The following is a 25,885-nucleotide window of genomic DNA, read 5'->3' on the forward strand; positions in this document are numbered from 1 at the left end:
GATGCTGGCTGGAGAAGTTCGTGCCAACGAGCTATCCCTTAAAATGGCGTCGCCTGCCGTTGTGGGTTGCGAATCCCTTCCCGCTGCAGGCTGGCCGTCTGCAAGCAGAAGTGGCGGGTCCCATGCCCGAAGCTAGGCAGCGAAAGCACAGATTTCAGCGGCCGGCACACTACCAGAAAAATAGGGGGAAGGGCGTAGAGACGAGGTGCCGGAGATCACAGCAAACTTGCGTCCCCGGCGGCTGAAGAGCGGAACCCTGTGGTCATTCAGCATAGCTGGGGAAGGAAGCGGGAGGACCCCCTGACATTGGCGAGGCTGAGTGCCCAAAGCTCGGAGTAACACGCCCCGATTGAGGGGTGGGGACGGAGAACCTGGACTGAGCCTGGGGACACAAGACGCACCTCGCCTCACAGAAGACGGTCTACCCGAGGTAGGCGCATCAGCAGCCGGAAGCGGGGATGAGTGGGTAAATGGCAGGGTGCCTCCTGGGGCCGAGAGCCCACCACATCATCGGGAACTGCAGCTCTCGCTTCCCGGGGAGCATTGAACACCGCAGGAGAGGAGGGGCACAGCAGTTTTGAGGTTTCTATCAACGGCTCCTCCATTAACTCTCAACGAGCTTTGCTGCGCTGGGTTTGGCCCTACGGGGCAAAGGGCCATTGAGGTCAGGTGGTCCCCAGGCACTTGTCACTGGGCAATGCCAAAAGCAGGGGGAAGGCGAAACCACATCAAAGCCTTTCTGACAGCACAGCCAACAGGTGACACTCAAATGCAAACAATTAGGGCGGAAGTTCATCCGGTCCCCACACTGGCAACACCGGCAGAAATGCCATTCACCAGGGCTGACTTTGAAGAGATGCTGAAATCCTTCAAACAGGACATCACGCAAGAAATCAAAATGGAGATTAAGACCTCCAAAGACTCATTGGCCCGTTCACTTGCCGACCTATCCTCACATCTCGGTGGTCTCGAAACCAGAGTCAACGAGCTAGAAAACATCACGTGTGAACAATCGCACGACCATGAGACTCTGGTGGAGAGAGTTAGGACCATTGAGGAGCACCTGGAAGATGTTTGGGCTAAACAGGCTGATCTTGAAAATAGATTGCGAAGGAACAACATACGCCTTCGGGGGATCCCACGACAGGTGCCGGACCAAGATCTACCGGACTACGTAAGCGACCTATTTAGGTCTTTACTGGGCCACCCTGCCTCTGAGCCGTTGACTCTGGATAGGACCCACCGCGTCTACTCCGGCACTCAAAGGAAGAATCTGCTTCCAGATGTCCTGACCAGAGTCCATTTCTATCGCCAGGAGGAGATCATGGCAGCATCCAGCAAGGCCGAAACAATACAATTCTGCGGAGCAACATTAAAGCAGTTTCAGGATCTCTCCCCATATATGCTAACGAGCCGGAGATGCCTACAGAGAGTTATGGCTTGGCTTCAAGCTCAAAAAAATTCACTACCGCTGGGGATTTCCTTGTTCTCTGATCTTTGACTTTCCTAACCAGCACTATGTAATATCCTCAGAAAGTGAAATGAAGGGCTTGCTGGCTCGAGGAAACACGTACGCCCCCTTGGAGCCTTCAACGCACGAAACACTAAAGCCTGACTTGGCCCCTACATCGAAAGACAGGCGAAGGAAACCTAGGGGGTGGCAGCGAGTGGGCCGATCCCCACATCAAGTGGTGGAAACAGTGGGAAATGGGGAGGTCCAGCAGGCAGTGCAGCTCCCGATTTGTCATCGGAAGGAGAGGCTCATGAAGTTGGTTGAACGCTCCGGCGCGGCTAACTGACTACAAAAGTCCGGCTAAGCCAACTATCGGAAGATCACGCAGCCATAATAAAATCACAGATGGTGGGTTTTTGTGACTCGAACTCTAGAGGAAAACGCAGATCTCCACCCACCGCGACATTGGAGTCATGAATCAGAAGAGAGAACTCCATAATGCGGTTCTGAGTTTCGATGTGGTTTCACGCCTGTTATCAACTAGGCTCATCCCTGGACTCCGAACTTTGTTAACCTGGCGGTGCTGCATTGAGGGATGGGGAATTATCCTTTTAAGGATGTGAGCCGGCTCCTGCACCTAACTTTTGAAGAAGAACCTTGTGGTGTGCGCTTGGTCTGGTCTGAGGCTTAAAGAGATCAAATTTCCAATATAGTGTGTACGGGTGCCCCAAGCAGGTTGCGCCCAGTTTGTTGAAGGTTTATTTATGTTGGTTAGACATAGGAGGGCGTTGCGAGCCTCCACGGCATTGAACTTCATTTTTCCCGTCTTGGCTTTTCATTTTTCCTTTATTGTATTATTGTTGTTTACACATGTCTCCTTTTACGCTTACTTTATCTTCTCTCATTTACCGCCACCTAGCTGCCATGCATTTTACACTGGCTCACCGCCGAAAGTCCCCGTGGGGCATTCTGCTGTTTGGGCGGATCCTGTGAAATCCCAGATTAATGCAAAATGCGAAGAGGGGGCCTGTTTCTCGGGGTTGAGAGGCCATCCCTCACAACAGAAGAGTCTGAGTGATCTTGGAATGGCGACCCCAGATGGTAAATGTATAACTCTCAACGTCCAAGGTCATAACTCCCCTCTAAAAACGTAATGCGTTACTTCACAGATTGGCAACACTTGATGCAGCTTTATTGTTTCTACAGGAAACCCAACTCCAGCACTCAGACGAATTTCGTCTCAACAATAAACTCTACCCTACGAAATGTTTTTCTTTAAGCGGAGCAAAGAAGCGAGGGGTCGTCATTCTGGTTCGCAAAGACACCCCCCTCAAAGCATTGAAGGTGGTGCGGGACAGCGAGGGAAGGTTTCTACTATTAGTATCGCTGTTGTGGGGACATACGATTACATTGGTATCACATATGCTCCAAAAAGTAAGCAAGACCAATTACATGCGTCCTTATCTAAATCCTTGATAGAACACGCAGAAGGGGAACTAATGCTGGGGGGAGACTTTAATGTGGTGGTGAACACACTAGTAGATAGGACGCTAGCCCCAACCTCAGTGGATAAAAAGAACTTCCAAGCCCTTAATTCATTATTGAGGGAACACTCCCCAATAGAAATCTGGAGGTTTCTTCACCAAGATGAACGGGACTACACCTATTTCTCGGCAGTTCATAAGGGTTTTTCCCGGTTAGATATGTTCTTTATCTCGGACACTCTTATCCCTCCGGTAACTGACGCTGACATTCTGCCAGAAGCCCTGCAGATCACTCTCCTGTGAGACTTTCACTATCCCCGATACAGGACGCCCCACCTTACAAGCCACGATAGCGGCTGAACGACCTCTTGTTGGAAGACCCCCCAATTTGAAATCACATAGCAGAAACCAAATAAAATGAGACGGAAAATGTGGGGTACGACATGGTATGGGATGCTGCGAAAACAGTAATCCGGGGGCATTTCATCGAGCAAGCGGCTCAGAGGGGGAGATCCAGAAGGGCAATACAAGCACAACTAGAGGGGGAGACCCGTAGGCTTGAGGCCGTGCATAAAACATGTGGGTCCCGGCGCTCTTCGAGAGGCCTATGAATAGCGAGGAAAGCGCTGGAGTCACACCACACGGCAAGGGCCGCTTACTACATGATGCGCACAAAGCAGTATTTTTATACAAAAGGGGATAAAGCTAATAAACTACTGGCAGCCAAATTGAAAAAAACAATCAAAACTTAACAGAATAGACACCTTGAGGGATGGGACTGGTAGCTATATCTCTTCGGAGGAGGGCAAATTGCTTATCATGGAACAATTTTTTAATGAACAGGCTGCCCCTGACACTGGAGACCCACAGGCTACGGAAGAATTCATAATAAACACCCATCTCCCCCAGATCCCACAAACCCTAAAAGAACCTTTACAGGAACCAATTAGAGTTCAGGAAGTGGAGAGTGTGGCCAAAACTTTACCCCTTGGGAAAGCCCCAGCCCCAGATGGGTACACGGATACATTTTATAAAGTTTTCAGTGGCGCACTGGCTCCCCACCTCACAAAACTTTTTAACTACTTGTGGGAAGTGGGAACTGTCACTCAGACATTGGCAGAGTCTGCGACGACCCTGATATTAAAACTGGGAAAAGACCCCACGGAATGTACATCCTACCGCCTGATTGCCCTGCTTAACTCGGAAGCGAAGATCTATGGCAAGGTCATAGCCCGTCGGTTGGGTGGGATTCTACCGTTAATAATTGACAGGGACCAGACCGGGTTCATCCAAGGCCGGTCAGCTCATGATAACATTCGCTGAGCAGTGGACCTGCTAGCTTTGGTCCCCAAAATTCCAGGTCCTTTGTCACTCTTGTCTTTAGACGCACACAAGGCGTTTGATAGTATGTCTTAGGAATACCTGGGGCGAATGCTGAAGGGCTTTGGCTTCTGTCCGAAGTTCTCCGGTCTGATCCTCTCCAATTTTTGGATCCTGTCGACCCGAGTGCAGATCACTCACAATGGACTAATCAGATAGCCCTGAGAAGAGGAACCAGGCAAGGCTGTCCTCTTCCCACCCTAGTATTTGCCTTAGCAGTGGAGCCCCTGGCTCAGCATATTCGCCTTCACCCGGGGATACAGGGCTTTGAGGTCAAAGGGCAATGTCACAAGGTCGCGTTGTACACGGATGATGTCCTCTGCTTCCTGAGAGCAGCGACTAGCTCGATCCCCAACCTTATGGCCATACTAGACCGATTGGTAGCTATCTCTGGTTTCACAATAAACACGCCAAAATCGATGCGCATGAATCTCTCGGAGACCCCGGATACCTTAGCCACTTTACAGAACACATATCCGTTCCAATGGTCTTCCACACACATCACTTATCTGGGAGTGTTTCTGACCCCAACTTATTCTAGCCTGATGAAAGCCAATATACCCAATCTTTTAAAGACCTCCAAGGATGTGCTACAAAACTGGGCTGCACAAGAAATATCATAGTTCGGGCGAATCTGTGCAATTAAAATGTCCCTCCTCCCGAGGCTGTTATATACGTTCCACGCCTTACCAATATTTATCCCAGAACGAGACCTCCATGAACTACAAAAGGAAATAGGTTGTTTTGTATGGCAAGGCAAAAAATCTAGAATTCCGCTGAAAATCCTCACAAGGGGGAAAGCAAATGGCGGTTTGGGACTTCTCTCCATCCAGCGATACTCGAGAGCCATGCAGATTGCGGTTATATTGGGATGGAGTGACCCACCAGAATCGCCTAAGTGGCATGATATTGAACAATCAGCATCCCAGCTGCCGTTAAAATTATTGCCGTTCCTCCCAAAAACAGCTCGTACCCAACAAGGTCCCCTCTTGCCCACCACAGTAACAACGCTTTGTTGTTGGGATAAAGCTTGCACCCAAAGAGGCTTCTCTCCGGGCCTGGGCCCTCTGTCCCCGATCATGCAGAACCCTGCCTTCACTCCGGGACTACACCCCGAGTCAAACCGGCTCTGGTCAACGTGAACGCCATTAAGATTACACAACCTCTATGAGAACAACCTGCCTCTAACATTTGAGAAATGCAAAGGGAAATTTAACCTCCCAGAAACAGAGAGATTCAAATATATACAGCTACGCCACTGGATAATTAACCCATCCATAACAAGTTGCCACTAGACCTCCCACGGGTATAGAACCGACGGTGCTAGAGGGTCATCACTCCCATAGAATTGCCGCCTATCATCTCCTGGAAAACGCACCTATTGAAGAAAAGCTACCTTATATGTTAGTGTGGGAAAGAGAATTGGGCGATATCACAGGAATCATGGCAGAGAATTTGGGGGAGAGCCCACATGATATCCCGATGCACCGCTATTAGTGAGGGAGTGCTCAAACTATGTTTTCGATGGTACCCATTTCCCCAGAGACTACACGCAATGAATGTAGAGTACCTGGATACGTCCTGGCACGGATGTGGGGAGAAAGGAGATCTGGGCCATTTGTGGTGGCATTGCTCCATCATACAATCCTTTTGGCTCAAAATAAGGTCCAAAGTCAGGGAAATCACTGGCGTCTTGATCCCTATGGATCCACAGATACTTGTATTGGGCAATGCACCCGAGGACGACTCCTACCCAATGTTGGGCCCCAGGGAGGAGCTGCTTTCTCACCTGCTCATGGCAGCTCGCCTCAGACGCGCCTGCTTTTGGAAGGAGCTAGAGGGTCCCCATATAGCATATTCGTGGGTGAAGGTCTGGGAAATACTGGGGATGGAAAAGCTAACAGCAATGATTGAGGGTAAGTTAACCAGGTTCTCCCGCATATGGGGACCATTCCTCGAATATGTGTCGCAGAAGGAACATGTGTTCTTGTAACGCTCACTTGACTCCCACAGGGGCGCTGGCCTGGTTCGCGCTGCTGTGACCTCGTCTAAGGTGATGCGCAGGGTTCGGAAGACGGACTGGACCGGGCCCCAGATCTGGCTTGTCTGACTCGCAGAAGTATCCTTCTGTAGGTGAAAATATGGGGTTAACTGTCTGCGGGGTAATGGAATCGGCCTCCCACTTACCCCTCTCACCCTCCTCAAAACCCTTCTGTGCTTCCCCGTAGCGTCTCACCTTAGGGTCTGGAAGGACGAGCTCTCCATCCTGCTTCTGATGCAGGGGCGCGTTGGTATCCAGTTACGTCACTGGATTTTCGGATGGGTGAGAACCAAACTTGCTTGGCTTCCAGGTAAGTTTTTCTATAAGTGGTTCCCCTTGTGTCCATGCATTAATGTTCTAATGCTAGTGTCTTTTTCCCCATAGGGGCCACGGTACGGAATGCCGGGGAACAGGCACCGACCCGAGGTGAGCGGTGAAATCCTTGTGGAAATCAGGTAAGTCTTTAATGAGTGTTTTGGTAATGTCTTTTCATTCACTCATTAACGCTGATGTCTTTTTCCCCTTAGGGGCCGGGGTCCGAAAATGCCTGGATGCGGCGCGGACCCGAAATGAAAAGGGAATGACCCAACAGGTAAGTCTTGACATGGAGTTTTAGCTTCCCTTTTCCCTTCTTTCTCTCACCTTTGTTCTTGTCTTTTTCTCCCTAGGCGCGGGGGCGCGACTGCGAATCCGGATGGTCGCTGCTGAACATGGAGGCGCCCTGTAAAGGTGAGTAGAATGCGGCGCTGCAGCGATCGATGCAATGTGCTTTTAAAAATAAATGTCTTCCTTTTCAGGATTGTCGGCGAAATGTCTCTGGGATGCAGATTTACCAGGTGAGGCCTTTTCCTTCTTCTGTTCTCTTGTTCCCTTCCTTTGCAGGTGATTCAGGATGCTGGCAGGTGTGGCAGAAGTCAAGATGCAGGAGCAGACACGGTGAGCGTCCAGCTGCTAGATGCAGAACAACATGAAGCACGTGTGGCTGATCGGGTGTGGTTTAAATAGCCTTGGAAGAAGTTCCTAGAATGTGTCCTTCCTCCAATCAGGTATGTATCCTTCCCTGACCACGCCCGGGTGGTAAATGAGTCCCACAGGTAAAGTAGTTCCTTTCAGGCCTCAAGGAGGCCGGGGTTCTGCAGAATGTTCTGCATCAGATAAGTGCACCCAAACACTTTCATAATGAGCCTGGCGCCTATGGCGCCAGGACTGACGTTTTCTATGAGCCTGGTGCCATAGGCGCCAGGACGCTGTCCAAAGGGCCCCTATAAGGGGTTGCTGGGACCTTCCCCGGGGACTTGATGTCCGCTGTCGGGGACGCAGGGCCTGAGCCGGCTCCCCGGGAGCGGGCATCGTGACAGCACTCCCCCCCCCAAGGCCCCTCCCAAGGTTGTTCCCTCCGGGGGTTTTGGTTTGTTTGGGAAGAGTCGGTGGAATTTCCTGACTAATCGAGGTGCATGCACATGGTCACTGGGTTCCCACGACCTCTCCTGAGGTCCGTACCCCTTCCAATCAATTAGGTAGAAAAGCTTTGACCAAAACATTTTTGAATCTAAAATGTTCTTCACTTCGAATTCGGGTTCCCCATCTATTTGAATAGGTTCTGGAGGTTTGAATAGTCAGGTTCCGGGGACCACTGGTTTCAGAAGTGACACATGAAAAACAGGGTGAATTCGCATATTAGCTGGTAAATCGAGTTTAACCGCTACTGGGTTAATTATTGCCGTAATAGAATAAGGTCCCAGATATTTTGGGTTAAAAGTTCGAGGCCCTTTGAGCGGTAAATGTCTGGTAGCTAACCACACTTGATCCCCAATCTGATACGGAGGTGCTTCACTCCGATGTACGTCAGCATTCTCCTTGTATTTTCTCTTGGCTTGTTGTAAATGCGTGGTTGCCTCTTTGAAGGCTCGGGTAATGGTAGAATGCATATGTTCTACTGCGGGCACTCCGAGGTTCTGAGGTGAGTCGAGGTTTGAGGTTCGAGGGTGATGTCCAAACAAGGTATAAAAAGGACTATGGCCAGTTCCAGAGTGTACCGAATTATTATATGCGTATTCGGCTATCCAAAGAATGTCTTTCCAGTTGCTTTCAGATTGCTGTAACATACACCGTAAGTACTGCTCAAGGGTCTGATTTGTCCTCTCGGTCTTACCATCGGTCTGAGGGTGGTGACTGGTCGATAATCTTACGTCGATTTGTGCCATTTGACAACATTTGCGCCAGAAGTCGGAAATGAATTGGCTTCCCCGGTCAGAGATTAGTATAGATGGGAATCCATGTAGCCGAACAATATTTTCGAGGAATTCTTTGGCTAGGACAGAAGCTGAAGGTAAACCTTTCAAAGGAATGAAGTGGGCCATTTTGGAAAACAAATCCACAATTACCAGAATGGTATTGTATCCCGAACAAGGAGGCAAGTCCGTAATAAAATCCATTAATAGGGTGTGCCAGGGTGCTGGCGGTATGTCTAGAGGTTGAAGGAGACCGGCTGGTCTTTTCTTTTGACCTTTATTTTGGGCGCAAACACCACAGGACATCACAAAAGATTTAACATCTTTTCGCCAAGAGGGCCACCAGAATTGTCGTTTCACCTTTTCCATTGTCTTGGCAATACCGGGGTGTCCCTCTATTAATGTATCATGAAAACCTGAAATAACTAGTTCGTGTAAATCCTTGTGCGGCAGGAATAAGCGTCCTTGGTAATAAGGTAAACCATTATCTATGGTAAAGTCTGATCCCTTTTGAATCCAATCCTGTAGGACTGTAGGGTCCAGGAGTTGTTTCTCCCTGACTTGAATGTCTTCAAGCGTCTGTAACGAAGTCATGCCTAGAATTCTCTGTTCGGGAATTATTGGTACTGGTTCTGAGTTTGTATCAGATTCTCCCATTCCAATTCGGGATAAGGCGTCTGCTTTGCCGTTCTTGCAGCCAGGTCGATAGGTAATCACGAAATCAAATTCAGCGAAAAACAAAGCCCATCGGAGCTGCCGTGATGACTGAGCCTTGGCGGTTTTCAAATACTGTAAATTCCGGTGATCAGTGATCACCGTGATGGTATGTCGAGCGCCAAGCAGGTAGTGCCGCCAGGCTTTAAAAGCGGACTTTATGGCTAACAGTTCTTTGTCAGTGATTGCGTAATTAATCTCTGGTGCCGAGAATTTTCTGGACCAAACTGCTACGGGATGCAGTTGGTTGGTTTCAGGATCTCTTTGAGACAGAACTGCTCCCATGGCTAGGCTGGATGCGTCAGTTTCGACGACATACGGGAGATCTGGACGTGGGTGTTTCAATATAGGTGCGCAGGTAAACTTAGCTTTTAAATCCTGGAAGGCCTGCTCGGCTTCTTCAGACCATTCAAAACTTTTATTTTTCCTCAAGAGTGCAGTAATGGGTTGTACTATGCGTGAAAATTCCGGGATAAACCTCCGATAGAAATTGGCAAAGCCGAGCATGCTTTGAACCCCTTTTACAGAGCTAGGTGATGGCCATTTGAGGATGGCATCCACTTTTCTTGAGTCCATTCTGACTCCTTTGGGTGTCAGGATGAAACCGAGAAACTCAACTTCTGTGGTATGGAAAACACATTTCTCCAGTTTAGCAAATAGTTTGTGTTGGCGCAGTTTTTCCAGAACTGCCCTAACTTGTTTTCTGTGATCAGATTGCGAAGAGGAGTACACTAGAATGTCATCGATATAGACGACAACACAAACATCGATGAGTTCCCGAAGGACATCATTCATGAAGAATTGGAAGGCAGCAGGCGCATTGCACAACCCGAAAGGCATTACCTGGTATTCGAATAATCCATATTTTGTACGGAAGGCTGTTTTCCATTCGTCGCCTTCTTTTACTCGCACCAGATGATATGCCCCCCGGAGATCTAACTTGGTGTATATGCAAGCGTCCTTCACCTGGTCAAGGAGTTCAGGAATCAGAGGCAGAGGATAACGGTTTTTAACCGTTATCTGGTTCAATGCGCGGTAATCGATACAAGTTCTAAGGTCGCCTTCTTTTTTAGGCACGAAGAACAAAGCCGAGGATGCCGGGGACTTTGACGGGCGAATAAAACCATTGGCGAGGTATTGATCCAAATATTGTCTCAAATGCAGGTTCTCAGGTTCGGTAAGGGCATAAATCCTGCTACAAGGGGGTTGTGCTCCGGGCACCAGATCGATTTGGCAATCGTACGATCGTTGAGGAGGTAACGTGTTGGCCTGTTCCTTTTGGAAGACGTCCTGAAAGTCCTGGTATTCCGGAGGTAATTGCATGGAGGCAGAGGTTACAGATGCTAGATTAATCTTCAGGTTTTCTGGGTAGCATGTTTGTGCACAATCCGGGAAGGTTATTCTCTTAGCTCGCCAATCAATTTGAGGATTATGTGTCTCTAACCAAGGAATTCCAAGAATAACCTGAAACTGTGGAGCCTTGATTACATCAAACACAACTTCCTCCCGATGGCCGTCAGGACCAATAAGAGTCACCCCAGTAGTGGAATGTGTTACCGGTCCAGAGGCAATTTCAGTTCCATCGACTGTGGTGATGACATCTTTGCTGGTTTTAGGACGGAGAGGGAGGTTAATCCTAGAGGCCAATTCACGATCCACATAGTTTCCAATAGCCCCACTATCGATGTATGCCTTTATTGCATGCAACCGCTTATGCTTTTCTGGATCTACGAGAACCATTGGCACAATGAAATGCGAGGTCTGAGAGTTAGTTTTCAAGCTCGGCAAGCGGACCCCTGCGCTTGTCGGGCTGAGTCGTTTCCCGAAACAGAGTCTTCATGGTTTTTATCAGCGGCTCCTACCGCTTTTCGGGGCGGTTTTGTTGGGCAATCTCGTAGAAAGTGTCCAGAGTTCCCACAATAAAGACATCATTTTAACTGCCGCCTCCTTTCACGTTCCTTTTGAGTTAAGGGTTCTTTAACCCCTCCAATTTGCATAGGCTCAGAGACATCAACTCCCTTGGGGTTAGCGTGGGTCTTGACCAACACCCGGGTCTCAAACCTGGACCGATCTGTTTTTCTGTTTTGAAGTCTGTGATCCAATTGGACCACTAAGTCTATATATTCTGTGCATTCTTGGGGCGGATTTACAACTTGGGCCAAGACATCTTTAAGTTCTCCGTGTAGACCTCGATAAAATAACGTGACTCTTTTATCCTCTGGCCACCCCGTTTCCACAATTAGTCTATTAAAGGTTGCAATATAGGATAGGTGGTCCTGATTGCCCTGTCGCAGGGATAGAAGTTAGTCATCCAGAGCCTGCCCCTGAGAGTGTCCAGCAAATAACCTTTCCATGCTTGCTTGAAATCCTTGAAAATCACGGAGAATCGGGTCATCTTGAGTAACCAGTGGAACTGACCAATCGGCAGCGCAGCCGCTGAGATATGACAATACAAAGGCTACTTTGGTCTGATCATTAGGGAAGGCCCCAGGTCTGCATAGGACACTGATTCATGAATACGGCGAATCGTTTGGGGTCCCCAGCAAAGCGTTCAGGTGGGGCCAGCGGCATGTTTCCAGGTAGATTAATCTGCACAGCGTTACTGGGAACCACAGGAGCGGGGTTCCCTCCGGAACAGGGTAGAGGAGTTTGTCCAGCTTGACCTTGCAAAAGCTGTCTGGCCAGGTCATCAGTTCTTTCCTTTGATATTATTAATTCCCTCTTGAGGGCATTAGTCTCTTGACGAGCGGCATGTACTTCGGCCCGTAATTCCCCCAGTAATTGGGTCAACTGATCAGTCTCAGAAGTTTCCGTAGCGCCTGGGTGGGAATTTGTAGGAAGGCTTCGCGTTCTGTAACGCTCACCTGACTCCCACGGGGGCGCTGGCCTGGTTCGCGCTGCTGTGACCTCGTCTAAGGTGATGCGCAGGGTTCGGAAGACAGACTGGACCGGGCCCCAGATCTGGCTTGTCTGACTCGCAGAAGTATCCTTCTGTAGGTGAGAATATGGGGTTAACTGTCTGCGGGGTAATGCAATCAGCCTCCCACTTACCCCTCCTCAAAACCCTTCTGTGCTTCCCCGTAGCATCTCACCTTAGGGTCTGGAAGGACGAGCTCTCCATCCTGCTTCTGATGCAGGGGCGCGTTGGTATCCAGTTACGTCACTGGATTTTCGGATGGGTGAGAACCAAACTTGCTTGGCTTCCAGGTAAGTTTTTCTATAAGTGGTTCCCCTTGTGTCCATGCTTTAATGTTCTAATGCTGGTGTCTTTTTCCCCATAGGGGCCGGGGTACGGAATGCTGGGGAACAGGCACCGACCCGAGGTGAGCGGTGAAATCCTTGTGGAAATCAGGTAAGTCTTTAATGAGTGTTTTGGTAATGTCTTTTCATTCACTCATTAACGCTGATGTCTTTTTCCACTTAGGGGCCGGGGTCCGAAAATGCCTGGATGCGGCGCGGACCCAAAATGAAAAGGGAATGACCCAACAGGTAAGTCTTGACATGGAGTTTTAGCTTCCCTTTTCCCTTCTTTCTCTCACCTTTGTTCTTGTCTTTTTCTCCCTAGGCGCGGGGGCGCGACTGCGAATCCGGATGGTCGCTGCTGAACATGGAGGCGCCCTGTAAAGGTGAGTAGAATGCGGCGCTGCAGCGATCGATGCGATGTGCTTTTAAAAATAAATGTCTTCCTTTTCAGGATTGTCGGCGAAATGTCTCTGGGATGCAGATTTAGCAGGTGAGGCCTTTTCCTTCTTCTGTTCTCTTGTTCCCTTCCTTTGCAGGTGATTCAGGATGCTGGCAGGTGTGGCAGAAGTCAAGATGCAGGAGCAGACACGGTGAGCGTCCAGCTGCTAGATGCAGAACGACGCGAAGCACGTGTGGCTGATCGGGTGTGGTTTAAATAGCCTTGGAAGAAGTGCCTAGAATGTGTCCTTCCTCCAATCAGGTATGTATCCTTCCCCGACCACGCCCGGGTGGTAAATGAGTCCCACAGGTAAAGTAGTTCCTTTCAGGCCTCAAGGAGGCCGGGGTTCTGCAGCATGGTCTGCATCAGGTAAGTGCACCCAAACACTTTCATAATGAGCCTGGCGCCTATGGCACCAGGACTGACGTTCTCTATGAGCCTGGCGCCATAGGCGCCAGGACGCTGTCCAAAGGGCCCCTATAAGGGGTTGCTGGGACCTTCCCCGGGGACTTGATGTCCGCTTTCGGGGACGCAGGGCCTGAGCCGGCGCCCCGGGAGCGGGCATCGTGACAGTTCTTTCTACCAAGACTATTGAAATACCTGCTGAATCCGTGATGCGTGACTGAGGTTTGTCTGTCAGATGGAATGTGGCAATGAGTGGTAATGACTAGCGGGCTATAGAGTGGTGAAAACCTTTGTTTTTTTTTTCTCTCTTCTCTTTCAAGCTCTCCATCTCTTACTGTTCTAGTTTGTACAACAAGTCTTTGCTTATATTGCTAACTGGTTCACCTGGGATGAATAGTGATTCACATGAAATGAGCACATGATTTCTCAAACTGAGGTGAACTAGGGACGCTGATTTGAACCAGATATTCGGGATGTTTGTTTTATAAAATGTGATGTTATTGTGCTAATGAAATAACAATAAAAATAATTTGATTTAAAAAAAATCCAAGAGTCCAGCAAAAAGTGCTGGGGGACTCTCAGGTGGAGAGAATTTCGCACAAGACGGATATCTACTCCAACACATTGTTGCTATGTATAGGTAATGACTGTGAATCCAATCATAAATCATTGATATTTGAAAACCCTGATGCCGACAGTCAACTATTCAATGCATTTCCTTTTAATGTATTGTTGATTTAATTAATAGGTTGTGGTTTTGAATGTGTTGTAATGTAATCTGCTAATCAATGGCTTGGTCAAAAGTACGAACTAAAATAATGTGAACCTTGAAAACAAATTATTTAAAAAGCAAACTAATAAGCAGATTCTGAAATGATGAATTATCTAAAGGAAAACATGCACATTCAATGAACTACAGAGAGATAAAACAGATTTTAAAGCCCATTACATATTCTGAATGTATGTACACATCCATATAACGTTGAAGGTTATCAGAATTATTATCAGCACACTGCCCTTTCAGGATCTTCCTTACCCAACAAATAACGTGAAGGAATCTTTGAGGATAATACACATTTTCTTGATCTAGTAAAGTAACATAAGATTTAACGGCATAAAGTCTTAGCTGCTGATTTTCTTTTTCATCATCAAATCCTAAAGAAAGATAAAAAATAAGAATTGTTCAAATACACTGATGGTTTATCAGGGCGATTACAAAATATCTAAGACAACAATAAGAGTTCAGGAGCTTTCCTTTCATAGGAGTGTCCTTTGCATGTTCCTATTGGCCCTGTATTACATCCTCAAATGTAAAATGCAGCTACTTTGTAGCAGACACTTTAAGATATATAGATTTGGTTCTAAATTAATATATTTACCAGATTCTCAGGTTTCCATTGTTAGTTTTCTCACAGGTTTGAAACATCTGGATATTTCTCTTTCTGGACAGGTGATGTATGTTCTCATTAGGCAAGACTCTTGTTTCAACTCCTCCTGTCCCCTTGACTCGCCGCACATTCAGTTTTACATTTTTTTGGTGAATTTATTTTTATTGTGTTTTGACAAGGTCGAGCATCAATTAAAAAAAACATGAGGGGTGTTAACTTCTAACAGTACGGTAGACAACATGCCCTGATACACTGTTATTTCCCCACCCCCAAACCCCCCTTGATTCAGGTATCATTTTCTATTGGCAGTTAATTCTCTAAATCATGCTCTTGTATGCAAGTCCTTGACCGAGTGGGCAATAGCAATTTAGTCCCTAGTCCCTCAGGGTTTGTGGCGTATTTCTCGTACGGGTCGATCCCTCTTTCTGGACCACATGCCCTCACTCCCCTCACCAGAACGTATTGTGAAACGATAACCATTCGGTTTCCACCAAGGAACTGCCTCTGTGGATTGCTGCTGTGATCTTTTCCATTAGGTATATGTCCTTGGCTGTGCTGGACCACTCTTGCACAGTGGGAGAAACCCCCTTTTCCAGTATCTGGCCTGGCACGCACGTGCCGCCAATAGAAGGAAATGTACCAGCAGTGAGGGCGCGCCCTTCACAATTCTCTAACCCAAACAATACAAACATGCGGTCCAAGCTGTGCGCTACCCCTCCAGCATCCCTGATCCACCCCAAGACCTCACCCCAAGACACCTGCACTCTGGGGCAATCCCACCACATGTGCCAGTAGTCCGCTCTGGCACTGCAACCATGCCAGCAGTGGGGGTCCACCGTTGGGAACATTCTGGACAGCCGCATTAGGTCGTATTGCCATTGGTGAAGCAGTTTCATCGCGTGTAGCTGGCATGAGATGGATGTCTTAAAAGCTCGCCTACAGATTTGCTGCCACAGGTTATCCCCCATCACCATATCCAAGTCTCTCTCCCATTTTGTTCAAAGTCCCCATATAACCCAGTCCCTTGGTTCCAACAATGCCCCAATACAGGTGTGAAATGAGACCCTCCATATCCGCATACCCATCCAGAACCCTCTCGAGTGGCATAAAATCCCTCTGAATGTTCCCCTTCCACTTTTCTGACATGAATATCCCTTTTAGCCTGAGGTATAGTAACACTGACAATTTGCCTATGCCCAATGCCTCTTCCGACTTCTGTATACTTATGAATTTCCCTATTTGTACTAATTGTCCCACCCTGGTCAGTTCCCCCTCAAACCATCACTGGTAGCGCTCAACCTCAGGTTTTACATCTCTAACCGGTTGCGCCCAAATGTGACTCTCGGGGGAGGGGGGCCAGGTAGTGAATCCCACCTCCTTGCCCCTCGCAGCCAAGAATTCCCAGAGAACTCCCAGTATTGGATGGTCTCCAATTAGTCTCGGGAGGGGGTTCCTTGGGAGCCAGAGCCATTGCCCCACCGTTGCTGGGAGTAAATGTTGGTTTTCCAGGAATACCCATTGTTTGTCTGCGTCTTCCCTCAAGTGTCAGACCATTACCCTGAGTTGTGCCGCCCTATTCTACGTCATACGGTCCAGCACGCTTACACCTCCTCTTTCTTTTGGCAAAATGAGCGTCCCATATCCCACCCTAGACTTTTGACCGTGCCAAAGGAACATCATGATACGTCGCTTGGCTTCTTTCAGGTGTGCGTCTGGAGTTCGGATCGGAAGCATCTGGAACAAGTATAGTACCCTTGGGAGGAGATTCATTTTTATCACACTGAGCCTCCCCATCCACGACAGCTGCCCCTTGCCCCACGATTCCATTTCGGAAAACAACCTATCAAACAGAGGGTAGTTAGCTTGGCCCAGGTCCTGTCCAGGTCGAACAATAATGATCCCAAGGTACTTCACCCCCCTCCAGCTGGATCAGCAACCCCAGAGGTTCCAATTCCTCTACCTTCCTAACATCATCAAAAGCAAATGGGAAGACCACCGATTTTTCAAGATTCACCTTAAATCCTGAGAACCTCCCAGACTTTTCGATTACCCTCAAGGTCACGGGGATGAACTAGGTCGGGTTCTTCAGGTGTAGCATGACGTCGTCTGCATACAACCAGAGTTTAAACTCTCTATTACCAACCCTGATGCCCTCTATCTGTGAGGTTCTTCTCAGATCCTCTGCCAGTGTTTCCATCGTTAGGGCGAACAGTAGGGATGACAGAGGACACCCCCGTCCCGTCCCCCTTTGCAGTGTGAATGGCTATGATATCCTCCCATTGACCGTAACCCTGGCCATCAGATCCGCATATAGTGCCTGGATGCCACGTTGTATCCCGCAGCCGAATCCACATTTTTGAAGTAATCCATAAAGAAAGCCCCAGTCCACCCGATCAAAGGCCTTTTCAGCATCTATGGCCACCAACACTGGGTTCCCCTCTTCCCCCATGGCAGCTCCCATGAGGTGTAGTGTCTTGCGCAGTGTGTCCGTCCCCTGTCAGCCTTGAATAAATCTGACCAGCTCTGAGTGGAAGAGTCTCGACATAAGCCCCGCCCTCCATTCGTGTGGCCAGTATCCTAGTGAAGATTTTTGCGTCCACGTTGAGTAGAGAAATGGGTCAGTATGATTCGCAGCTCTCTGGGTCTTTATCCGCCTTTGGTATGACTGTAATCAATGCCTTTCCAAAGGACGGGGGAGCCTTCCCAGTGGCCATGATGTTAGAAAATAGGCCCGCCAAATATCGCACAAGGAGTCCCGCTAAGTTTTTATAGAACCCTGCTGTGTAGCCGTCTTCCCCCGGCGCCTTCCCCAGTTTTGATCCCGCTATGGCCTTCAACACTTAAGCCTATTACACAGGAGCATCTAGTTCAAGGCTCTCTCCAGTACGGAGGATCGGGAGGGGCACCCTTGCAAGATATGTACCCATTGTTTCATCATCAGAGACGCCCTCTTTCCCGTAGAGAGGTTTGTAAAATGTGGCTAATTCGCCAGCCACCTCCCCTGCCTCTGAGCTGTTCCGACCCCCCTCTCCCCGGACTGTGGTCACCCATCTCTCCGCTCTCTGGCCTCAGAGTATCACCACCAGTAGCGCATTTGCCTTGTCCCCCTTCTCATAGTATCTTTGTTTAAGGTATTGCAAGCTAGACAGCACCTTTCCCATCTCTATGTCTCTCAGTTCCTGATGTTTCTTCTGTTGCCAACTTGAGGTCCTCTGCCCTTTCCCTGTCCCCTTTACCTTCAACCCTTTCTCTAGGAGGCGAATCTCTCCCTGAAGGTTTCGAGACAGTAAGGTCCTAATTCTGTTTTAGGAGGCAACCTCCCTGATGAGGAGACCCCTCTACGTTGCTTTCGACACATCACATACCATGCCCTTTTCAACTTCTCCTGTGTCATTGAGTCGGAACAATTCTTCAATAACCTCCTTCATTTCCTCCACAAAGACGGTGTCGAGGAGGAGGTCGGTGCAGATATTCCCAGGATTTCAAACCTGGCAGGACTACGCCGACCTTTACCATGTCATGAACCGACCAACTAATCAGGAAATGTTTGCATCCAACCGCCCTATAAATGTGCTGTTGTTGCATGAACAGATAATCTAGCTGTGGACTGACAAATAGAAGGTGTAGCCCCTCACAGTTGGGTGAGAGTCCCTCCACACATTGATTAACCCCTGGTCCCACATGTAGTCCGCTAATCCTGTTTGCGGAACCCCCCCGCCCCCCGCACCCTGAGTGGATTTGCCCACCACTGTGATCAATTTCCCTGTCCGCCCACATGTTAAAGTCTCCCCCCACGATGAGGAGGCCCTCTGTCCTGTTCAGAATCTCTCCTATGGCTTCTCTCAAAAACTGCATTTAGCCAAAATTTGGGCAATAGACTGACACTATGGTTATTCTAGAATTTTCTATGGTCCCCAGTGCCCTCCCATCAGCTCGACTCCAGACCACTGATCAACCAGCCTAACCCTCCGATTCAATATGACCCCCACGCCTCCCTTCTTGAGGGACCCTGATGTCCAGAAGACTTGCCCAATTTGTGCCCCTGGAACGCACCTTTCTTCCTTGTATATCGTTTGAGTTTCTTGTACTAGGAGTACAGCTAGGTCGCAGTTTCGCATTTCTTTTCACACCAAGGAGTGTTTCGTGGGGAAATTAAGGCCTTCACGTTCAGAAAGCCGATCTTGAGAACCTCCACCCAACCTCGATTCTCAGGATGCGCCATCAAGAACCGCGATTTCCCCTCCCGACCACTCGTTTTTGAACAATACAATATCTTCCCTCCGTACCTTAGGTCTGCCTATCAATGTATAGATCCCAAGTTTCACCCTATCCCCCGACCCCCCTGAACATTGCCTGGCCCGAGACGCCCACCCTAAGGTGTGCCACTAAGGATGAAGTTTCAACACCTCAGTTGTCCTCATAACCACCTCACCCCCCCCTCCCTGGTAGGGATTCTGTACTTTTAGTCACCCCCTTCCGATGAACTGTGGTGTCCTGTCCTTCATCTCTTATCTCCACTCTCCTTGGGTGGGGGGGGGGGGGGTATTCAACTTCTTGAATTTTCTGCCACCCTGCATGTTCTTTATGGCCTACGGGCCCCTCGGTCCCAGCTGTTCCAATGGTGCCTCCACAGCCCCCTCCTGAACTCCGGACACCTCTTCGCCCTTGATTGGCACTTGGAGTGCCTCTTGTCCACTGGTTACTCTGTAGTCTACTTCCCCACGTTCAAATGTCAAGACAAAGGGAAAGGACCTACGGTATCCGATACCTTTGACGGTGAGCCATTGCGTGAGTGAAGGGCAATCTCTGCGACGGGCAAAGCATCAGGACCGACAGGTCCTGGAATACCCTAACCGTGTCACCCTCAAATCAAACTCCCCAGGCGCTTCGCTTTTCAAGTACTTCCATCTTCTCCCTATATCTAAGGAAGAAGACCACTATGGACCTTGGGCATCTACCACCACCGCCTTCGCCTGTGTGGGCCCTTTCCAGCTGCACCCCTCTGCCCCCTTCGATGGTGAACAATTGGTTTATCAGGCCTTGTACTTGACGCCCTACTTCGGCTGCTGACTCTCCTTTCTGGTCTTTCACTCCCAGAATTCATAGGTTGTTGCGCCTCTCTCTATTTTCTAGATCGTCCAGCTTCAACAATGTTTCCTCCTCCCTCATTTCAAGGTCTGCTAAACGTGCTTCATATTTCATGTCGAGGACGTCCATTTGTACGTGGTTGTTCTCCATCCCCTCCATTTTATCTTCTAGTTTACCTACGCTACCCTTGAGGTCGCAGATAGATACTTGTATGTCCGTTCTGATTGCTCTGATCTCATGAAATATGTCCTTCATGTCTTCTCTCGTCAGAACAGGGGCGGGCGTTCCCTCTCCAGTCGCCATCTCGTGAGAGCTGGAAAGGGTCCCATCCCTGGGTGTTCCCAGAGTGTTTCCAAAAGCGTTGCAGTGTCAAGACCCCTGTGGGCACCCTCTTTGTAGTTGCGGACCGCTCTCGTGTCTCCTCCAGGGTGGCTCCTCGGTCGCCCTGCAGGGTGCAAACCCCTTTCTTGCAAGGCCAAAGGCAATGTGGTGTCAGAGGCTCGGTCTAATGCTCTCCACTCTCCAGCCATCTCTGAAGGTGTTTACCCGGCCTGGGACGTCTGTCTTCAAACTGTTGTAAAGTGCGAGAACAATCTATGGGCCCCTGCTTAAGCTTGACCCTGCAATTGGGTATCAGCCCTCCCTTCCTCCTCGGCTGCGTGTAGGGTTGTTACGCTCACCTGGTATCCACAGGGACCCCACCCAGCCGGGTTACTCGCTGGTATGCTTCTCAGCTTTGTCCTGATGTGGTCTGCGGGGAAGGTTCTGCCTTGTCGTAGAATTAGGCGTGCTCTCCGTCCTGCCTTCTTTGCAGGGGCGCGTTGTCATTCATGGGCGAGTGTGGTCCAGTTACTTCAGTGACGCCGGCCCGTTTGATATTGTTCAGGTAGGTCTTATTGCTGTTCTTTAGTTTTGTTGCTATCCTGCATGCCTTTCTTTGTTTAAAATGTTTCTTTTTTCTCCCTTAGGTATGCGGAGCTTCAGCGCGGCGAACTGGCTTGGTTAAGCCCCGCTGGTAAATGATGGCGCATAAAGAGCGCTATGATGCGGTAAGTAAGCACTATGCGCAGCGCTGCAAAGTCTTGCCTTTGCTAACCTGTGTTTTCCTTCCTTGTAGGTCGCGGTGTTCTTCAGCGCGAGTGGAACGTCCGGAGTGGTGCCAGCTGAGAGGCGACCAGCCAGGTAAGCCTTTTGAGCAGTTCGTAATTTGCAAATGTCTCTACAGCTTTCTTTAATGTTGCCTCTATCTTCCTCTTTCAGGTTGTTCTGTCCGGGAGGCGTGCAGATTCGAGGAAGCTGTTCTCAGTAGCTACAAGTGTTTAAAGATGAAGACTGCAGGTAAGATGCTGCTGCTAATGATGTTCCTTTTGTCTCCTTGCAGGTTCTGCTTCTCCGAGGTTCGAGGGAATAGCTGGACACAGTGAGCGTCATGTTGCAAGCTGCAAAGTAACACAAAGCATGTTCTGCAGTCAGGGTGTGGTTTATATAGCCCAGGTAAAGTAGTACCAGGGAAAGTAGTTCCAGGCCTGCCACATCCAAAACACTAGACCGCATAGCTTGGTTCTTATGGAACCAATCTATGTGGATGCCTCCATGTTGGCTAACAATACAATAAAGTAGTTCCCAAGCACATTGTTGTTCATGGTGTATGAGCCTGGCGCCATAGGCGCCAGGACTGGCCCCATGAGGGCTTTTGAAGAGGATGCCAGGCTCTAGAGGCCCGAGTCCTGACTCCACCTGGCCAATGGGTTTGCCAGAGGGGGTTTTGGGCGAGGGTCGTGAGAAGGGTTTTTAGCTTTCCCACTCGAGTGGGGTCTTCTCCCCACCTAGGCTTGGTTATCGCCTTAGATTGGCCCTCTCGGGAGGTGCTTCTCCCCCACCATCGTGTACCGTGCCAATTCAGTTTCTTTCACAATCTGTGTGGATCCGGGCCCCTTAGGTAGAACGCTGTGGCACCCCGGCTCACTTCCAGGGCCGCCCAGTGTCCACTCCGGTCTCCGGGGTGCCTTGCCTCTTGTGTCTGCCCACTGGGTCCGAGCTGCAGTGGATGCTGGCACTCGGTATCCACCGTCCCCTCCCTGGGCTTCGGCACACTTTTCTGGCGCACCCGGGGCCTCTCACCTTGTCAGCATAGGGTGCGTTTGTGCTGGCGAGGCGCACGTGGGCGACTTCTCAGTGGTTCTCGGGTTCACCTCACTGGGATTCTGCGCCACTGCTGCAAGACTGCTTGCCCTGAGATTCTCTCACCATGCCATCCCGGGGTGACACAGAGCCCTCAAATCACCATCCTGTCCAGTTCTGCCTCAGTGATCTCGTTCCTCACTCCACGAGGGGGGCGGGGGGTGCTCCCTTAATCCTCCGCCTGGGTGAGCGTCCAGTACCGGGACCCAGCACCATCCCTTTCATCCACCCTGAGGCCTCCTTCCAGGCCTGTGTTCCTCAGGCTTTAAGGCCTCTTGGTGCATATATGTTTTTTGGGCCAGGGTGTGGTTCTACACCCGCCTCAGGGGGTTCTCACCACCTGGTGTCAAGTGCTAATCCAACGGCCCGTCATAGGCCCTAATTTCACCCACTGGGCCCAGATTGCAGTCTCAGCGGTGCTTCACTGTCTTTCCAGACCTCTTGTCGGGCCTTGACCTAAATGTTGTGGGTTCCCGTGGAGCCTTCACGTTGCGGGCGGGCTGCTCCTCTCTCACCTTCCTCGCTGTCTTGCGGCGTCCCACTGGCACCAGGCAGCCACGCCTCCCTCTCCGGTCTTCCCGTCTGTCAGGGCTCCTCACTGTCCGGCCGCTGCCCTCAGATTCTCCACTGCTGACAGGGGTTGCCCACGAGGAGATAACTGCGTCCTCACTGCGGGTGCCGGGTGGATGTTGCTGGCCTCCTCTCTGGTGTAGGTCGAGGGTCAGCACGGCTCTGTACGCTCACCTGCGTGTCTCCGGTGGACAGTATCTCCTCTCACGCACCTCTGGCGTGTTGCGCAGTCTGGACCCCGTTGAGCGTCTGCTCAGCTCGCTCCTCACCCCGTGATCCAGGCACCACACTCCAGTCACCCAGCCAGGAGCTGCTCAGGGGCTGCTGGAGTCCTGCTGTGATTTCGGGCTGCCGCCTCGACCCCCTGTTAAGTTAAGCTATCTCCACTGCTTCCTATGGGGGATGGGGTGTTGGGGCACTCGCTGCTTCAGGCGTGGGGGATTCAGTCCTCTCGCTGCCCGGGGTTACCACGGTTGACTCGCTCCCCTGGATCTCTGGCTCCGATTTGGGCAGAGCTGGACCACTGCCCGCAGCTCCCACAAGGCCACCATTGCCTGAAGACGTGTCGGGCTACTTGTACTCCACCGGGGGTAGAACAAAAATGTGCAGTCCCAACAGCTTGGAGCGGAGCGATGTCTTCACGCAATCCATCCTGGTACGCACCCCCTACCGGTCTCTCCCACACTCAGTTTTAAAATTAAATAGTAGCTCCAAAAAGGTTTTAGTACCAAATCACTAACAAGGAAGCTTAATTTAAGTCTGTTTTGGGTGGAACGTATGGTGCCGATGACTAACAGGCACCACTAATGCTACCCAATTCCTTATACTCCGATGAGGTTGACATTAAACGTTTGTCTCCATTTCAGAGATTTGCGTGTCCGAGTGCCCTTTTTCTCCTAGAAAGAGAATTTGTTTGTAATAGGCCTGCTTTGCATAGAAGTATACAATCCTATTACAGATCTGTAGGTACCTGCTTTGCCAAGAGACCATATTCTTCTCATATGTGCTGTTTTCTAGGAAATTGGAGCAAATGTTAGAATTCTTTTTGAGCTTTTAGTGGAAGGTTGACACAATTCATCAAAAGTAGTCACTTTTATTAACATCTCTTTCCTATGGAAGAAGGGACTTAACCATGAACTACAAAGTCACAATCATTGCCTCTCAAACCGAATTAGAAATTTACCAAGAGTGTCTCTGTAGTCATGGTTATTGTTTTTACAAATCTATTTGGAGACTCAACATTGGGGCATGTGCCTGCCTCCCAAGGGGCTCAGCGTTGTGGCAACAACAGCCAGGGTTTCTACAAGCAGGGTGTTGTAATGAGGTTATCCCTCCTCAGGTCCTCACTAATGATCCATCAATCCAGGAATGATAAAAAAGGAACCTTTATGGCTGTTCACGTCTTTTGATTGTGCATTGTTCTTACCGTAGCCTCAGATTTCTTACATTCTCGTTCTCTAAGGATTAGGATTTCCAATGGAAGCTCAGCTAGCCTTTACTCTGATCTTCACTCATGCTTGAATCTGCAGTAGTCGGTCTAGTGTTTGCTGATGAAACAGTGGAGTTTGGAGTCTAAGGAGTGGAGTTTGTCATGTTCTGCCTTACTGAGGGGCTCACCTGTGCCACCTAGACTGCCATCAGCTGTGTCCAGCAAATCTTAATCCTCCATAACATTGTCCAGCCTCACCCTCTAAGCCCCAGTCTTCACTTATGCCAATCCCAGCTAGGAGTCCCACTATGAGAGGCCCTTAACAACTCCTTTATGTGCAATAAACTTCACTTTTCCAGCTCCTTGAAATAAGTGCCTTCCTCAGCAACTGAGCTAGCACCAACAAACCTACCACACTCTTGGGTTTAAGCTGCAAATTCCAACATACATAAGTCCATAGATAATTTCCTGTCTAATTATGAATGCTGTAACAAGGAATTTCCAAAATAAGAATTGATCCTGTGGTTACTTGGATCGCGCAACCAATAAGATCAGCCAGAAAGACGAAGTGTGGACATTGCTGTTCATATGTGGATTGTTTCAACCTACTGAGTGGTGCAATTTTAAGATTTATTTTTCAATTCAAGTTCTAGGCCACATGGTACTTCATCTGTACTACTTGCATGGCTCAGTGAGTCTTCCTCTTTGATCATTTTACAGAAAAAGCAGACTGCCAGCAGGATGGCTTCCAAGGAGGCAGACTACAAGGTGCTCCTTGCTGTCAGGTTTCACAGGTATCTGGCTGTTTGTGGTTCATAGAATAGGAATCTGCTTCATTCATTCGTTTGAGGAACAGACGGTGTAAGTAAACATACAAGAGTGTGACAGTTATTCCTTAATTTGGGTCTTCAGAATTCAGGTTCTTCCCCCAAGTCAAGATGGAGGAATGTGTTTTAGACCAAGCCAAGATGGAAGCATGCCTTAGTCATCTGAACGGGAATCTTGGAAGAGAAGGTTGGAATGGGCAGATAATTCTTAACTGCCTTTCATCAGATCTCTTGAGGGAACAGGACTTGTTTAGTGGGTTCTACCAAATTGGGGCGTACTTGAGAAGCAGAAGTCAGTACATAGTAGCAGAATTTAATCGATTGCGAAAAAGGACATGCAAAAGACTGGTGGGTGTGCAGCGTTTTGGTTTAGAGTAATGAACTAGCAATGAGATACTGGACTTGGATTTGTAAAATTGTAAATAGCTCAATCCTGTATGAACTGAGAACAATAAGCAGCATTTAACTGTTCTAAAGACAAAGCGTGCAAACACTTGAATTATCCATGTGAAATCCAGAGTCAAAAGCTCATTAGCTGGGGTGGGGGCACGCAGCCAATCGGGTTCCGCAGATCGCAGGCTGAAACCAGCAATCTCAACCCGCGTTCCACGGAACCCGCAGACTGCCTCCCCTACCGCAGGCTGCCATCTTTTCCCCTACCCTCCCTCCCGTAACTTTTTAATCCCAACCCCCTCCCCACTTACCGACTGTTGCCGCTTGCCTTTTCCAGCCGTCATGGCCATAGAAGACGGGCTCTGTATGGAGCCCCACCTTCTATAACTATGGTGGCCATCTTGGTAAATTATTTTCCTTCATTCAACGGGACACGTGCAGCGTACCGTTAAATTAAGGAAAATACTTTGTTTTCAGCACCCCGGGTTACCTTTGGCAATCCGGGGTGCTAATAGCATTAATCCCCCATTTCTATGGCTGGAACTGGGGGTCACAGCCCGGTGCCCTCGTTAAAGACTCTTGCTAATAGCCCCCATTCCAGCCCTTGAAATAGGTGATG

The 25,885-nt window shown here is 49.3% G+C and overlaps 1 protein-coding gene across 4 annotated transcripts in view; it reads right to left on the bottom strand.

Annotated features, from left to right (window-relative positions):
- Positions 1-25,885, bottom strand: part of AP4E1 (adaptor related protein complex 4 subunit epsilon 1) — an 822,644-nt gene that overhangs the window by 384,561 nt on the left and 412,198 nt on the right. For all 4 annotated transcript variants that reach the window (XM_069624813.1, XM_069624815.1, XM_069624816.1 and 1 more), the window contains one exon: positions 14,427-14,545. In XM_069624813.1, coding sequence (XP_069480914.1) covers positions 14,427-14,545 — 119 coding nt within the window. The remainder of the gene's footprint in view (positions 1-14,426; positions 14,546-25,885) is intronic.

The sequence above is a fragment of the Ambystoma mexicanum genome, chromosome 11 (genome assembly GCF_040938575.1).
Source record: "Ambystoma mexicanum isolate Mex_15411 chromosome 11, UKY_AmexF1_1, whole genome shotgun sequence".
Lineage (NCBI taxonomy): Eukaryota > Metazoa > Chordata > Amphibia > Caudata > Ambystomatidae > Ambystoma > Ambystoma mexicanum.